This window comes from Diadema setosum, chromosome 4 (genome assembly GCF_964275005.1).
Source record: "Diadema setosum chromosome 4, eeDiaSeto1, whole genome shotgun sequence".
Classification (NCBI taxonomy): Eukaryota; Metazoa; Echinodermata; class Echinoidea; order Diadematoida; family Diadematidae; genus Diadema; species Diadema setosum.
Window position 1 is genome coordinate 20,219,844 of NC_092688.1, and position 18,741 is coordinate 20,238,584.

General features: G+C 38.8%; 1 protein-coding gene across 1 annotated transcript in view; it reads right to left on the minus strand.

The window, feature by feature from the left end:
* Positions 1–18,741, minus strand: part of LOC140226991 (SANT and BTB domain regulator of class switch recombination-like) — a 40,918-nt gene that overhangs the window by 5,109 nt on the left and 17,068 nt on the right. The window contains exons 17-19 of the mRNA XM_072307428.1: positions 16,643–16,766; positions 14,498–14,588; positions 13,525–13,592 (exon numbers count right to left, since the gene is read on the minus strand). Of these exons, the coding sequence (XP_072163529.1) occupies positions 13,525–13,592; positions 14,498–14,588; positions 16,643–16,766 (283 nt within the window). The remainder of the gene's footprint in view (positions 1–13,524; positions 13,593–14,497; positions 14,589–16,642; positions 16,767–18,741) is intronic.

Sequence of the window (18,741 nt, forward strand, 5' to 3'; positions counted from 1 at the left end):
AAGAGGGCGTGACACCCGAGGATTGCAATATGCCGAGAACTGCAATATGCGAGAAAAAATTGATGCGCAGTCTCATGTTTATTGCAATCAGAAAATTTGTGCCTTCTCTTGGTTTTCTTCTCACCTCCCTGGTTTGTCGCAATTGGCAAAATATCGAACCAAGGAAAAGGGACAGAGCCAGACTATAGGCCCGTTCACAAACAACGAAAATCGAAATTTCAATCGCGATCCAAATTTCGATTTTTTTTTTGACCATTCATACACAGGGAAAATCGCACTTCGCAGCAAGGAAAGAACGATCAGTGGCCAAACTGCGCATGCGCGAATCTTGCATGACCGAAGACTGACCCCGCAGTCCCAATAGAGTTTCGCACGCGCTACGAACGGTGGGATTAAAACTACTGATTTCCAAATCTCGATCGCGTTCACACACATGACGCTTGGCAAAATAATCGCGATTATTCTGAAAAATCGCACTAATAGTGCGAGTTGAATAACGATAAGGATCGCGGTAATTAGTGAGATTTTTCTGTCCACACTGGAAAAAATTTTGAAATTTTGATCGCGATAAGAAAATCAATTTTTAAATCGCACTTTTTCCCTTGTGTGTGAACGGGCCTAATATGTGAGGTTGACTGGGGGATACTGTAGGCTTGCAGTGTAACTTACAAGGTGTTCAGACACAAAAAATTTATATCAGAATGGTATAGCTATACAATGAATTTACACGTCTGAACGCTGACTAACAAAACGACATATAATGAAAAGATATAAAGCAAAACGACGGTCACAGCATCATTTCGAACTAGAGATTGTAATTTGTCATCACTGACAAATTAAGGTGATCCGATTTTTTTTTAATCAATGATTCGAGTCCTGATCGCAGTAGGCATGACCATACAAGTTTCATCTGTGTTTAGAGACATTGGCCGTGTGATGTTTGCATTCTCATTTAGCAAAGGGAGTCATATCTGCCATGTTAGGTACCAAATTCTGTATACACTATAAGGAAGACACAGCAACAAGCACATATGACCTTTGACCCACCTTTGCACTCCCAAGATTGCATCTGATGAAATAGTGGTTATTTTGTGAAATGATTCTCGCGATATCGTCTGTACGTGTGAAAAATATGGGAAAGATAGGACAGGTATTCACCAAGATACAAGATGAAACATTTATGACCTTTGACCCTAATTTACATACCCAAGATGTTGTCCGATCTAGTAGTTGTTATTTTATGAAATAATGTACGTGACATGAACTAAACATGTGCAAAATATGGGGGTGATAGGGCGTGTTTTTCTTGAGTTATTGCAAAGAAAGTTGCAGAAAGAAGAAATATATCAATACATAGAAGATAAGCTTTAATTTCAAGCAAGTTTTTTATCGTAATCTCGACATCGTATGAAGAAACGAAGGTCAACTGAACGATAGCGCAAAGTCTCAGCTACCACATATTAAAATCTGGGAGAAATTCACCGAAGGGTAAGTGAGCTAGTGCTCGATAAAGACAATCACGTCAATTTTCACATTTAAAAAAATTCCCTCCCGTAGAGATAACACGTCATAACGAAGATACAAAAAGAAGTACATATGACCTTTGACCTCAATTTGCACAGACAAGATGGCATCTGAGTAAAAAGTAGTTATCTTGTGAAATGATCCTTGTAACATGGTCTTTGCGTGTGCAAAATATGGGAAAGATAGGACATGTATTCACTAAGATACAGGATGAAACACTTATGACCTTTGACCCTAATTTACATACCCAAGATGGTGTCCGATCAAGTAGTTGTTATTTTATGAAATGATTTACGTGACATGAACTAAACATGTGCAAAATATGGAAGTGATAAAGGCCGTTTTTCTTGAGTTATTGCAAAGAAAGTTGCAGAAAGAAAGAAATATCTCAATACATAGAAGATAAGCCTGAATTTCAACCAAAATTTTTGACGTGATCCCGACATCGTATGAAAAAACAAAGGGCACACTTACGGTAGCGTAAAGTCTCAGCTACAACATATTAAAATCTGGGAGAAATTTACCGAAGGGTAAGTGAGCTAGTGCTCGATAAAGATAGTCATGTCAATTTTCATTTCCAGAAAAACTGCACTCCCATAGAGATAACACGTAAACTGGTCAAATTTGACAAGATTACTTTCAATCCATTTTTACGAGGTGATACCGTCATCCAATCAAAATGTTGTAATTTTATGTTTAAAAGAACATTAAATAAGCTACATCATACTGAAATCTGGGTGAAAATTGACAAAGGACTAGTGAGATGCGCTCGAATAAACTTGAAATTTGATGACGTCATTTTGAAAATTTACTTTTTTTTACTTTATTAAGAAATTTGATATCTTTTAATCATTTTGTCAGTATTGCCACCCCATGAAATGACATGTACAACTCATCAGCTTTCAAAATATGTACAGAAAATGGGGGGTCACCGTCCATCCTGACGAGTAAAATCAGATTTAAAATTGGCAGTTTTTTGGCATAGTTGCACTGTATATCGCCATTGACGCGCGCGCGGAATTTCAACTTTGACAGGCCCGTATGACGTCATATTGAGTCGGATTGACTTGAAACTTGGTATGAATATTCCTTTACATTTCAGACATCGGATCAAAGTGAAAAAACTGGAAATTTCAATTGCATATGAGCTGTGCGTGCGTATATGCGCGCGCGCGTACGCGTCCGTCCAATTTTTTTAATTTTTCAAAAAATGTTCCAAATGGTCTGAAACGTGTGCAAAAAAAATTTGAGCTCGATTGGAGCATACAAATATTTCAACGCGCGCGTACGCGCACGTTTTAAGAGAAAATTGAATTTTGAGAACATGAGTAGAATGCGCATAATTTGAAATATATGTGACGTAAATTTCATTGAAAAATTATATTCCATTAATGAGATATGATTGAGAATGTGTTTTCATATAATGACGTCATAGTGACGTCACGGTCAACTGATCACAATGATGCATTAGATTTGTTGTCTTTAGGACATGATGCATATATGGTATAATTTTGAAATTGATAGGCAGAGAACTTTCTGAGCTAACCTCTGCACAACTTTTGGGGAGAAATAAAGAAATAAAGAAGAAGAAGAATAAAGAATCAGTACAGATACAGAAGGTGATCCGAGAGGATACTCGGATCACCTAACTAGAACTTGTTAATGAATTAGCATTCCATCGTGTCCATTGTGCATCTGAACGTATGGCAACCACAGAATGGTATAACTGGGCGGGGCTTACTCATGACCATAACAACATGCGCAGTGAGAAACTGCACAATTACACGACGTTTTCTGGAATGGTCGAAATTAGTGTCTGAACGGGATGTGGGCTAAACAATAATTCTTTATACATTGGTTTTTTTTTAATCAAGTTTTGGTATAAACTGGCTTGCACCTGAACAGGGGGAATAAATCTAATCACTTCAAAGACGAAAGTAGCTTTGGTTGAACCATGGATCTACACTGTAGGTCCATGATTGAACACACTGACCCTCCCAACTCCCCCCCCCCCCCAAAAAAAAAAAAATGAAAAAAGATAGAAAACGACCCCATGACCTGACTGATTCAGCAGTGCTGTTGACAGCTATGAGTCAAATTGATTCTGAGCAGACCCTCGATCCACCTAATTTCTTAGGAATCAGGTGTGATTCTGGCCAGCACCATCCATAAATCTCACACCCAGACCAAATGTGCCAACCATGCCCCTATTCACACCAGTATGTTATCTACTCCCACTACTTGATATAAAAAATGGCAAAGAAGGGTTCTCTCTGTATACTGGCCCATAAATGGTACAACCATGGAGGTACCTCCATGGTACAACCATGAATTTAGTAGCTTCATGGTACAACTAATTTTGTAGGCAATAGTTGAGAATATACAGTAGGACCTCGATTATTCGGATTGATCTCGCCGGATGTGGACTGGCTGACATCTTTTTTCCCCTGTTTTTATGTATTTTCAGTGCCAAATTTCACTTAAAACAAACACACGTTCATCCATTATTGTGCATGTACACGACAGGACATATATTGTATTCCAATCATCGTAGTGGACTATAACTTTTAACTTTAAAGAGGAAATCCACCCCCAAAGTAAATAAACTTCAAAAGAAAGAGGACGACATTCCCAACAGAACGATACCAAAATGACAAAAATTGGATAAGAGAAGGAAGATGTGACATTTTGAAATTTCAAACTTTTTTCAGAAAACCTTTTTTGACCAGTCTTATGAATATTCAATACAGTGAGTTGATGGTGCATAGCGTTACAATTTTTTATGTATTAAATATACATATATAAAATTCTGAAGAAATGTTATTTTTAGCTAATGCAAGTAAAAGCATGTTCCCATACCAAGATACATGTATATATCAGAGTTAGCATCTGTTCTTTTTTATTTTGGGTCGTTTTAAGTCAAGTTTAATATTTAGTGCCTATACAGCTAAAATTTGAGATTTTTGTCATTTCTGTATACAAAATGAATAAAAAATTGTGACAGCATGACATCATCAACTTGCTAATTTGAATATTCATAACAACTGGTCAAGATGTGTGTTAAAAAAAATGTGAAATTTCAAAATGTCATATCTTCTTTATTTCTTATCCAATTTTTGTCATTTTGTATAGTTTTGTAGGGAAAATTTTTTCTTTCTTTTGAAATTTATTCGATTTTGAGGTGGATTTCCTCTAAGTCAGTTCGTGAGATGATGTCAATAATTTGTGCTGTGCTTGTCATTGGCACTAAGTGCGCAGCAGTGGTTCCAGTACAAAGCAGCGACAGTACTCGACTATGAGAGTGGCTATATCGATCTCACTGTCGGTCAATATCAATCAAACAAACAATTCTTAAAGGGCTATTACTTATATTTCGTTTTATTTCTGTATCAATCTATGAAGTATGGAACATGACATTGACATGCAGATAATCATAATATTAGGGAATTGGTACTGACATGTGTATACCCCTAAAACCAGTGCAATAGCAATCAAATTACTGCAGAAGAAGAGAAGCCGATCTTCCCAATTTTTAACCTGAAACTTGACAACAAAGGGAAAAGTCACGCAGACACGTGAGTTGGCTCAGTCGGTAGCGCGTCTGCCTCACGATCACGCGGCCCGGGTTCGAACCCGAGTCTGGACTGAGCAATGTTGTGTGTAAACATACCGTCCCCTCTAGCAAGAGGCAAAACACTCTGTCCCTCGGATAGGACATAAAATGGAGGTCCCGTGTATGAGAGAGCAACAACTCATGCAAGTAAAAGATCCCGCTTCATTCATTCATCGCAAAGAGCAGGGTGTTTAACCCGGTGAAGTGGTCCCACCTCACATCCAACTGGACCCCATGGAAGACCAGCTTAACGTAGCTGAATATGGGCTATCCAGCCATCTTGTCAGATGGAAAATGAATAAACAATAAACAAACAAACAGAAAAGGGAGAGAAAGTAGAACAAAGGAAGGCATCTTTGAAAAGGATACATTAAAGGAAACCAAAACCCAAAGCGCAATGTGGATTGAGTGAAAGCAGCAACATTAGTAGAACACATCAGTGAAAGTTTGTGGGAAATCGGACATTCGATGCAAAAGTGATGAATTTTTAAAGTTTTGGTGTAATTACTGGATGAGGAGACTACTAGAGTTCATGACCGTCATGTGTGAGTGGACAACACTAGATAAAAAACAAAGATAATTCCACAAAAATTCATTTTTTCATGAAAATCACAAATTCTACCAACTTGATACTGACATGCTTTATCTATTATGTTAAGGCAAGGATCGTTATTATTCCCCCTGCTTTCTGAAAGCGGTCAGTCAAGTGCTCTTTTATTATGCTAGAAAAGAGAAAGCATGTTGAATTTTCTTACATTGTTGTCCACACATGATGTCATAAAGGCAACAAGAGTCCATCATGTGAAGTGAAAATAACAGGATAAGCAGGACAGCATGCACAGAACAGATTACAAGAAAGGAGAAAGGTGATGGTGCATTAGTGAGTCAACCAACATAATAGGGGGAGAATGGGAACTTGAACTTGAACCCAGAAGAGGTGGAGTTGAGACAAAGTGTGTGTAATGGGGGAGGGGGGGGGGAGGGAGGAGATATGGGGGGAGGGGGGGGGGAGGGAGGAGATATGGGGGGGAGGGGAGATAAGGGGGGATTGATAAGAGAAGCTACAAGTACTTGGTATCTGGTAACCACAAATGACAAACTTGTGACTGTCACCTTCAAGGAGAGCTGGTTCACACGGGAGCTCTTTGTTTTGAACTTATCCCCTTTCATGCCCCACCCCTCAAGAAACAATGCATGCTTGTTACACCACCGAGTGAAAACAGGGTCGGTTTCATGGCTAGAATTCATCTCACCAAATGATGCAATAGAATTCTGGCTCCAGTTTCTTGATTGATCCACAAGCAAATGAAGGTTGTGGAAGAACTTTGATATCTGGCCAATGTTGTCATTGCTTGTGTAGTCTGGAACCACAAGAGTGGTTTTAGTTTGTGTTTTTTTTTTCCTGTACGATTTGTAAATATATCAGCATTTCATGATCTCTTGTCTTTCAAATCTAAATATTGTTATTACTGAAATCTAAAAAATTCAATATTCAAAATCCTTAGAAAAAAAAAAGGTTCAAGCACCATAGATAGTACAAACAGAAGTGGATCTGCACATCTGTACTTGCAGCAGTAGGATAAAGAAACAGTCTGCTTTGCTTCGCTTGCAAAAGACTGTCATTTACACGTAGATGGTCTGTGTATTTTCTCGTTTTCTTTCACTCACGTTTGTATTATCAAACACTATGAGCCTATAATCTTTTATATCTTTTGTGTCATTATGAACAATCTACACAAATTGTACTCACTGGTCTGTTATACTGTTACATATTTATATATTGTTTGTTTGTTTGTACTCTCATACCCCGAGGGAGGGTCGAAAGAGTCATTAGAATTCTACACAAATTCTACAAATTCCACACTCTTGTGCAATCTGTGTATTTCTCATCATTGCAATCACATGAGGTGAATTTCCCCCTAAAAAAACAAACAAAAACAATGTTGCACACAAAGACCAAGTTTTTAGCTTAAATTGTTATTTGATTAACATTATGAAAAGGGAGTGACAGAAATGCCAAATAGTTTGAACCCTGCAAACATTAACATCACTGCACTGTCATGTGTAAATAAACACACATTTGGTATTACTACTACTGACAGTAAATTTACTAAGGTAATGTTAAATGCCAAGCAAGATACTCAGACTTTTTTTTTTTTACCCTAAGTACTCATGATCTATGAAGATTGTCAATAATTACAATCATAACAAAACATCACTTGCTTGGCACCAAAAGTTAAATTGGTCTTCGGGGCATTAGCAGTCTGAATTTCTGTAACGGATTATATAATGCAGGTGTCTAGAAGAAAGCACAGCCAGTTTATCCACTGACCTGAAGGACTGAGCAGCTGATTAAAATAATGGAGATTTCTCCATTTGCTGCGGCATTCACACAGGATACCTCTACTACAATCACAAACACAGGTCTGCCAATTACACTCCCACATCCAAATTGGGGAGATTCCACACAGCAATCAGGGAGATGTCTGTGTGCTACATGCATTTCAGTTGGCGAAAATAATTCCCAAATCAGGGAGATTTTGACATTCTCTTATTCAAACATGAACAGATTTCGACATTTTCAGGGAGACTCCTGCAGAATGAGGGTGACTTGGCAGCTCTGCAAACAGCAGTGTTTCTCCCATGTGAACAGACCCCACAGCTCCCCCCCCCCCCCCCCCCAAGGGGGTCAATGAACCTGTCATCAGGCAGTAAAAGTCAATGCCGCAGAATCTTGCTGGCTGGGCCTGGGAACATTCCCCCAGTGTGATGGCCCATTCATAATCAGCCATTGTTTACACTCTAATTAGCCCAGGGATTGGGTGGGGATTACGGAGGGGCTCAGGATGTTTGTTGGATGTTTTGTTTACACTACAGTGTGGCATTTCCTCCTCCATCAACTCTCTCTCTCTCTCTCCCTCTCTCTCTCTCCCTCTCTCTCTCTCTCTCTCTCTCTCCTTTCTCTCTTTCCAGGGAGGTGGGAACTCTTTCTCATAATACAGTGGGTAGTTGACAGATCACTTGTTTATTTGCTATGCTATGATTTGGTTGCAGGTTGAAGTTGGCTCCAACCTGTACTTTGGTAAACATTATGATGGGAGGGGGTTGCTACACTTGTCTTTCTTGGGGCATTATCTACCATTTGTAGATGAAACAAAAACCTAGTTCTAAAATGTGAGTAAGGGACAGAAGCAACCTATGTACACATTTTGATCAGTATAAACGATGTTAAGTATCGTTAAATATACAAAATGTAAACAATAGTTGTAATGAAATTGTTTCTCTAATGAACCATCTACAGTTACAGTTTACTGAGAAAAATAGTGATATCTCAATTCATTGCTTTATTGCGAATTTTTATATGGCAGGATGTTTTGTGATACAACTGACCTACCAGGTACACATAGGCCTATACTATTGTAGGCTATGTATAAATGAGATAATATGCGACATCAAAGGAGGTATCATGCGCTACATGTATATAAGAATGGTGATAATAACAACAATAATAATAATAACTATAATATTTTTTTAATCACTGCTCCCAATGGTAAACAGTAGGACTTACCTTTGATATCTTGTGGTAATTAATGTCATGTTTACTTGCATGTGCATGCACTCAATAATACTAAAAATCTGCTTCCTCCACTTCCCTCCATCACACATCAAGGCTTGCACTGACCTGTTTTTTTTTTTTTTTTTTTTGGGGGGGGGGGGGGGGCTGACAAGGATGGGGAGGGGTGGGGTCAGCTCTAACTCTAAGGGAAACTGGTCATCCCAAAAAATTACAACATCCACACAAAACAATGTAAAACATGATACTACTCCAAACCACTGCAGATATCAAAATGTCCTTTGACATGTCCCCTGATATCTCAAATTACTCTGGGAATCATTTTCAAGGTACATTTTACCATTGGGAGTAGTAGTTTTAGTTCGTAGTTAAGTCAGTTGCATCACAAAACATCCCACCATATGAAAATTTTGCAATAAAGCCCAAAATACAAAGAGACATCACCATTTTTCTCAATAAACCATATAACTGTATACAGTTTCCTCTAGAAACATTTTTTGCAACTGATTGACAAATTGCCCTACATCGACGTAAATAAGCACTGAATTGATCAGTGTTTTAGTAGTAGCCATGATAAAAAATCATGGGCGTACATACTCGAGCAGGATTCGAACCATGATTTTTTATCATGGCTACTACTAAAACACTGATCAATTCAGTGCTTATTTACGTCGATGTAGGGCAATTTGTCAATCAGTTGCAATGAAAACATCTCGACGGAAGAATTTCATGAATTTAAATAACAAAGCAGTACCCGCTGCATGCTATAAGGATTAGAACCAACACTTGCTGTCGGGCGAAAGCTCGGTGGTCTAGTGGAGATGACGCCTGTCCGGTGATCAGGAGATCGTAGGTTCGAATCCTGCTCGAGTATGTACGCCCATGATTTTTTATCATGGCTTCTACTAAAACACTGATCAATTCAGTGCTTATTTACGTCGATGTAGGGCAATTTGTCAATCAGTTGCAATGAAAACATCTCGACGGAAGAATTTCATGAATTTAAAGAAACATTTTTATCGTTACTATTGTTCAGATTTGGTATATTCAACAATACTTAATGCAAATTTTTACATTTGTTGTTCCTATTCCTAACTTGCATTTAAGAACTATATTGCAGCACTAAAAAGCTTTTCATCTGCAAATGGTAAATAAATAGATGAGAACACTTTAAAATCATACAACATAGAGCATTTAATGAAAGAGGTAATAAACAAGTGGGTAATAGAGTGCTAACTTGCAATAGACCCTGTACAATTGCGCTTTGAGCGTGCGGAGCGAGACGCTGGGCTTGTCCCTCATGGTGGCTGACAGAGCTCCTTTCTAGCTTTATACAAGCATGCAGCGTTAGACATGGAGCAGCCACGGTACCAGTGCAGACTCACAGTATGCGCGCAGAGCACACACTAGCCCTCTACCCAGGTGGTATTTTCCGTCCTCCCAATAAGCAATAATGCCCCCTGCAGCTCAAAAACAAAAAGGGCAGCTTCATAAATACTGCCCGGTATATTTTGGATGATTTGTACCAAGATTGCATCGCAGATGATATGCATGGGAAGTTACAAGTTCTAAAGCCCTAAAGGAACATTTCCCATTGGCTCTCTGAAGTGCTTGTCAACGGTACCAAGTGTGACCTACTGCACGTAAAAGCATGAAGAGGGCATTTACGCACAAGCCACATTTGGACAAGGTGCGCATGACAGACAGGCCAATGGGCTGGGACAATGAAACTCATTAGATCCAGAGGTGGTGCCAAAGCTGCCTTGTCCTTTTTTCATGGGCTTATATGGACAGTGAACACAAGAGGGCGACATAAAAGGCCGATATGGACACAAAAAAAGGACAAGAGCCTTGTCTAAGCACACGCATGCAGAGTGAAGTCCACTGTTACTTGGTAGGGCATACCAACACTCTGTGCTAACAGACATTCCACATAGTCTGCCCTCTATAGGTAGTGAGTATATAACCACTTTGGCATTAACCCATCTTGCCCAAGACACTACATGTTTATGGCTTGTGCAAGGAGGTGCAAGAGAAGGAGAGGCAACTAAAGCTCTCCTTTGAAGTCATGCGCGGCACCGCCGAGAAGTTATGCATTCAAGTACAGGTGTTACCCATGTGCTTTGACAAAAGAGAGCATCAATAATCGGGACTAGCGCTCTCACATCTGCTCCTACTGCAATTCGCTCTCTCTTTCAATGTGATGGCAACAATGAATTTGTGTACCTTGAATTGGAGCAGCGAATCAAAATGCAGTGTAAAACTCACAATTTTAACAGCAAATAGTTTAAAAACACGCTGGAACACGCTTTAACGGAGTACTTTATTTGAAAGATCAAAATATCCCTTTATTAAAAGACAGAAAATTAACATGCGGAAATGTGCGCATTTTAGAAAAAATTAGGTTTTTAAGAGGGCCTAATTTTAATTTCCTTTCAATTTGAGAATTACGAAGAAACTAGAAATACATGTTAATAATAGTGAATTCTTTCCTAAACTATTCTAAATCGATTCGAGTATTTCATTTAAAATTTTGCGGTGAAATAAAGCTTGTAATTCTACGAAAGGTGAAATGCGTTCTTCGTCTCCGAACTTCGTCTTGCAACTAGAGCGGTGCCGAGCATGACTTCAAAGCGCAATGGAATGCTAGACATCCCATTGTAACGCCTTGAACCCAAACATGTATTTGCATGAATTACGAAGAGTTGCCACTCCATCTCTGTAACACCTCCCTGGCTTGTGCTATATCTTTGTAGTAAAACATAAATATATCCCTCATTGACTGTTACCCCTTTTATACTGCTCATGACTTTAGCTCGCTTCTAAAGTGAGCTAACTTTGGCTCGTACTAAATCGCCCACTGCCATTCTCAACCATCTAAGGTTACGTGCGAGACCAGATCTATCTATTCTTACTTCCTTTCTGAGTATGTGCAGAGTTTAATGATGAATGTAAAAATTTCAATCTATCTTTCTTCAATATAACATGCAGTAATTCATAGGTGTCGAAGAGTACATTCACCTTGTGACGAGATGATAATTTCTGCAGCAAACTTCCCCATGAAAACATGGGTCAAAGGACATCTAAAACCTGAATTTTGAGTACCAAATTGAGGGTATGTATATGTTTCAAAAACTCATCAAATGATACATCAGACTCACAGAAAATAATCCAATGAACACAACTAGAAAGAGTATGACAAAAAGAAATTATGAAAAAACAAACAAACAAACAAACAAACCCAACAACAATATGAACCAACATTACAACGGCCCAACATCCCACTGCTGTATTAGATTTAATATCCTTATGTCACAGCTTTGTTTACTCAAATAACACATCTCTGTCATCAATCTTAAGCCAATACTGTAAAGCAAGCAAGAAATATACGCGACATGAAATTTTGGGAATAGCCACTGGCATCCAATGCATATAGTGTTAACAAGAACTTTTGTGTGCATTTTGAGTTTGTGAATCTTGGCTCTCGCAAAATTTGCAAAATTGAAATGCACATGAACATTTCTGGTTATACAGAAAGATTTCTCATGTGAAATGTCCCCACAACAGGTTGATTAAGTGGATCCTCATTTTCTTTTTTTTTCCTTTTTTTTTTTGGTGGTATTATTTCATTACAAAGGCTTCAAGCTTTCCAATGTTACATAACCTGTTGTACTTCAGTGATGAAAAGCATGTATCACATATATTATGGAAAGAGAGACAACTATTGCAGGGACGCATTTGAGAAAATACGTTTAGAAAGTGAGAGTGCTGTCAAGCACGTACGCGTATTTGCAGACCATAGCAACAAGCGTGCAAGCATGCAAAAGATCTCTGAAAAAGAAAGCTGAAAAAAAAACAAAAAACTGTATGTGTCTTTCCGACAAAAATTATCAAGTGCTTGATATCTGAATTAAAAAATACGAATCCTCATGATTTTCCTGTCTGGAAAAGTATGACAAATCCTATTATTCATGAATCTTGACTATAGTTGGAGTTGTTTTCAGCATGTCTTTTTTTTTTTTTTTTTCTAGTACCAGTGCTCTTTTAGAAATTATACCAATGGCCAACTTTTTTGCAAGTGCAGAAAAAATGCTTCCAAGCAAACTGAAAATGCCCATATTTCCAGATCTCCTTCTATAGGCATTAGAATTTTGTCATGTGGTAATTGAGATGCTCAAATTTTGAAATGTCAGCCACTGTCAATTTTCATAATTTACACCAAGGGCCACCAATATTCTTGCTTTTCCTGATTTTAGGTCACACTATCTTCACCTTCAAAATCTTTGCAAAATAATATTAACTCCTTCATTATTATGAATGCAATTTGAAAACTAAAAAAACAGATAACTATAGAGTAAATTGATGTATCTCGCTGCAAGTTTTAGATTTCTAGGCTGAATTGTTGCTGATATTTACAGAAAGATTGCTGAATGGACAACTCCAAAAATGGCCAATTGAAAATGGGGAAAGCAAGTTTAATGTACATGTAGTAACTTACAATGATATTGAGCAGATATCCTGGCTGCTTTTGGCTATTGCTATCCGGTAACTGCTAGCATTATCCAATACAGTCAAACCTGTCATAGTGACCACCTGTTTATAGTGGCAACCTGTCCATAATGGCCACTCTTTTCGTCTCCCTTGGGGAGCCACTTTTGACAGGTTTGACTGTATTACAAAATATAACTCTTTCATACTTTAATATACAGAGTAATGCATGATTTCTTATTTCGAATTCGTGCAATTATCAACCACAAAAAAAAAAAACAACAACAACAACCAAGCTATATGTGCATCGTGTGAAGTGACATACCTGCTTATCCCTTCCCACAATGCTTTTGCTGGACTGTTTCCTGCGAATGGGCTGTCGCCTTCCTCTCCCTGTGAATAAGGGAAAAAAAACAACAACAACAATAAACACCAAGCAAACATAAAAGAAACAAACAAAACACAAAAACCAAAATGCTACATTGTAGTCTCAGTACAGTAATATCATGTATGCAAGAGAGAGAGATAGCAAATATGGAATATCCAGTGATTTGTGGTCAACTATGAAGAATCTTTTGCCAGGATGAGTACTGATCCCAAAGAAGGAACCACTCCATGGACATTTCAATCACTCTGAAATGACTAATGAATTAGACCTGTTTTAGGACCAGCAATCAAGATGACAGCTGAGAAATCACCAGACCTCAAGCCTCAGGCTATCCAATCATGGATTTCAAGTACTCTTTGGACAATGGGATGATTGTTTGGGAACAAAGTTCAGACATTGAATCTCCTTGCCACTCACTTGTAAATCTCATTTCTAAGACAATAACATTCACAAATATACAAATAAACAGATAAACATCTATACATGTATGTAATCTTTTATTTCAAAACACACAGTTATGGATGTCTTGATGGTACCAAACAGAATTTACACGTTGTGTAAATGAAGGGTTACAAAGACATGTGCTACAACTATAACCATGCTATAAAATAATCATTCTATTCATAATCTATTTGTTCAAAGTAATGTAATGATGATATGCATAATATAGAACACTTGGACACAATATACTATAGTGTACAACAATAACAATAAAAGCAAGCAGACACACTTTTACAAAATAACATTTCACTGAGTTGGTAGATAATAAATAGATACTGAGATAAAAAGTGGAACAAAGGAGCCCAATGAAAAGGAGTGCTTGCCGGGATATAATCACACTGAATAAATGTTTGTCACTGCAGCTTCAGATATGTAACAAAACAGCTGAACATAAGACTACTCTGCTAACCTTTGACCTGCTCCTCATCATCTCCCACTTCATCATCTGAACTGTCCCAGTCATCAGTGGAGGATGCCATTGGCTCTGGCTGAACATCAATCTACACCATGAAAAAAGCGCAAGTACAGTAGGACCTCGATTATTCGGCCATTGATTATCCATATGCTCTGTTATCCGGGTGTCGACTGGCTGACATATCTTTTTATGTTTTCATGCATTTTCAGTACCAATCCCACTCAAAACAAACAGAAGTTCAACCATTATCGTGTGAATAAACGGCGGGACATAGTTCAATCATTGCAGCGGACTGTAACTTTTTAAGTCAGTTCACAAGACGATGTCAATGACTGGTGCCACACTTGTCACTTGCACTGAGTGCAGCAGCGCTTACAGTGCAATGCAGAGGCAGTATTTGACGAGTCACAAGGAAAAGTAGAAATTACGCGGTGCGTAATATATGTCCCTGCCGGAAGTAGCATTTTGTAGCAAAATGTGCAATATAGGTAAAAAATCAAGGTCAAAGGTCAAAGAAGTCAAAGGTCAAAATTCTGTGTAAAAGTTTTGAAGCCCTCACCTAGTGCCATCACATAAAGCAAAAGGAATCGAAATTGGGTCAGAAATGGCGAAGGAGTAGCATTTTGTAGCCAATGTTACAATACAGGTCAAAAATCAAGGTCAAAGGTCAAAGAAGGCAAAGGTCAAAATTCTGTGTAAAGTTTTGAAGCCCTCACCTAGTGCCATCACCTGAAGCAAACGGAATCGAAATCGGGTTAGAAATGGCGAAGGAGTAGCATTTTGTAGCCAATGTACAATACAGGTAAAAAATCAAGGTCAAAGGTCAAAGAAGTCAAAGGTCAAAATTCTGTGTAGAAGTTTTGAAGCCCTCACCTAGTGCCATCACATAAAGTAAACGGAATCGAAATTGGGTTAGAAATGGTGAAGGAGTAGCATTTTCTAGCAAAATGTACAATATAGGTAAAAAATCAAGGTCAAAGGTAAAAGAAGGCAAAGGTCAAAATTCTGTGAAGAAGTTTTGAAGCCCTCACCTAGTGCCATCACATAAAGCAAACAGAATCGAAATCGGGTTAGAAATGGCGAAGAAGTAGCATTTTGTAGCAAAATGTACAATATAGGTCAAAAATCAAGGTCAAAGGTCAAAGAAGTCAAAGGTCAAAATTCTGTGTAGAAGTTTTGAAGCCCTCACCTAGTGCCATCACATAAAGCAAACGGAATCGAAATCGGGTTAGAAATGGCGAAGGAGTAGCATTTTGTAGCAAAATGTACAACATAGGTCAAAGGTCAAGGTCAAAGGTCACAACTGAAATTCTGTGTAGAAGTTTCAAAGCTCCAATGTAGTGCTATCGTATAAAGCAAACAGAATCAAAATTGGCTCATAAATGACAGAGAAGTAGCAAATTTAACATTTTGATCACACACGGACGCACACACGGACGGACGCACGGACGCACGGACGGACACACATACGTACGGAGCCCGTTTCATAGTCCCCTGCTCGAACTCGTTCGGCGGGGACAATAATATCGATCCCATTGTCAGTCAGTATCAATCATACACACAATACATGAAGGGATATTTTACATATATTTTGTTTCATTTCGGTATCAATTTATGAAGTATGAAACATGACAATGTCATGCAGATAATCATTATCTTGGTAAATTGGTAATAACATGTATAACCTGAGTATTAATTGCTAGAAATTTATCCGGCCTAATCAATTATATTGTATCCTGATGCCCACCAGTCCCGACGTGGCCGGGCAATCAAAGTCCTACTGTATATGATTATCCAGGTATGTATGTCAAACTTATGCATGTGCGTGGATCTTTCTACGCCACATATGAGTTGTAACTGTAGATGACTATGCATTAGATCATAGCTGGATTAAAATCAGACAGGTCATCAGGATGGAACTACATGACTTACTGGCTTTGTCATTGGTGTTCTTTTAACAAAAGAGGAGGGGAAGGAAGAGTTTATTAGATGAAGACACATGTAAACATAAATGACATACATACATTGTATCAGTCATGCAAATCAGCATTTGTAAAAAACAACAAAGAAAACAAATACAAACAACAATGAATGCAACTTCATATTGATGCAATGCCCAGAGAATGTGTTGACACTTACATGTTTTGCGAATGGCATGGTGTCATCAGGAAATATATTGTGCAGTTGACCCTTGACCCCGAGTCCCTCATCAATGACGCCACTCAGAGCTTCATCAGCACTGAAGATGTTGGCATCAGACCATCTGTACAAGAAATTTGAGAGTATTAAATATTTGGCTGACATACTTATATACACATGTATCATAAAATTTAGACATCAACAATATTTCACAGCCATTTTCCTACCAGAAGTATGCTAATTTACATCACATGTAACAGAAAGTCTCTACCCGCTACAATCTTTAGATCCTTTTAATGTAAATGCAGCATTACACAAACTACAGACATTGGAGATGGATCAGGGTGGTCCACAACTTGAGATCTTAGCAGGCTGCATGGGAAAAGTTCTTGATAGTGTGCTTGAATCTATGTGAGCAGAGTCTCTTTTGCCTCTGGCTGAGAGTTTAGACTCTGGCAGCTCTTGGGTTCTAGATGCTCTTTGGTGCTAGCTTAGCCTTACTGTTGAACACTGGATCACTGTTAATAAGTTTATATCCACAGACAAAAACCTTCTAGCCAGACTCAAAAAAAGGTTTGAGAACATATTTGCATCACTTGTAACATTTTTGTTTTCTGCATGTCATCAGTAATTGGCATGGCACATAGAATGTCAAGCATCCTTTAGGATGTTGCATAAAATCATGTATGGACCAACCTGTGAACATGACTACATCATAATCTTATGCACTTGTCAATGTAATGACTTACCCCACTACCCCCGGACATGGGTGCGTCATTTCCTCGTTTGGTCCGTCAAATTTGTGACCCAGGTGTTTGTCATTTTACCAGCTTTGTCCGTCAAATTTTTGACCGAGGGGTGTGTCAAAATCCCATCATTGTCGGTCAAATTTTTGACCGAGGGGTGCATCATGGTACGTCACTTGGCTATGGAAAATAACACGCATTATTCTGAACCGAGGAGTGCGTCACTTGGCTATGGAAAACTGCACGCATTTTTAGACGCTACCAGTACCGTATACACGTACCGCGAGTGAAATTACAGTGAGCGTTTTCCCGCGGCAAGTGAAAATCAAAGTCGGGAAGCGTTTTGGAATAAGAGGGAAAAATGCTTGCCAGAATCTGGCAAGCAAATAATTTAAAAGCCACCCTTTCTCCTCACATTTTCTATCCAACAAACCCATGATATATACTCAATCTCAAACCAGGGACTGTTTAGCGATGTAACAATTTCAACCTTACTGTCGAGCACTTAGTGCCTATTGCATATTGCGATGCAACACCAACACACATTGCTATCGAAGAAAGTTCGTTTATATTCCAATACAATGTGCGTCTAAATAATGTTCTGTGGTGACAAAGGCGAATTTTTGACAGTAAAAGAAGCGGCAGTAGAAGAAACTGCCTGCCGCATGCCATTTTCTGCTCGCGGGATAGCCCGACCAGCAGACGCGCGACGCTGTTAGCTGTGCGAATCTCTACGTACAGCGACTGGGCTGTATGTAGTTACTCGCGGGAATGCCGTGGCGTGGTGTGTACCTGCGCTGCAGCAGTATGCATCCACCAGACTAGCAATGGCCGCGCACACACAGCGCATCTGCACACATGTGATTGTCATGTATGGATTGCATGCACAGAATACATACTATATATGTACGGAATATCGTAGCATGCAGCAGCGTGATGTACGGTGAATGACGGTACGGTGCTTACAGGGCCAGGGTAAGGGAAACTTGCCGAAACTTTTACAAATTATGTTTACGAACCAAAAGAAAATGAAAATGCTTGAATAAAACGTATGCAAAAATCGTTTCAGTATTTTCGGGGGTGCGTCAAATGTACCGAGGATGTCCGTCAAAAAAGTGACCGAGGTGTGCGTCACTTTCAACATGTTGTCCGTCAAAAAAGTGACTGTGGTGTTCGTCACTTGCAGCGTTTTGTCTGTCAAAAAAGTGACTGTGGTGTCCGTCAAAAACCCTGTGTGGTCAGTCATGACGCACCCATGTCCGGGGGTAGTGGGGTGTGCGTCATTACATTGACAAGTGCATTATCCTTCATGTTTCCAGTCTGCGCTGAAACTAAATCATTATCAGTCCTACT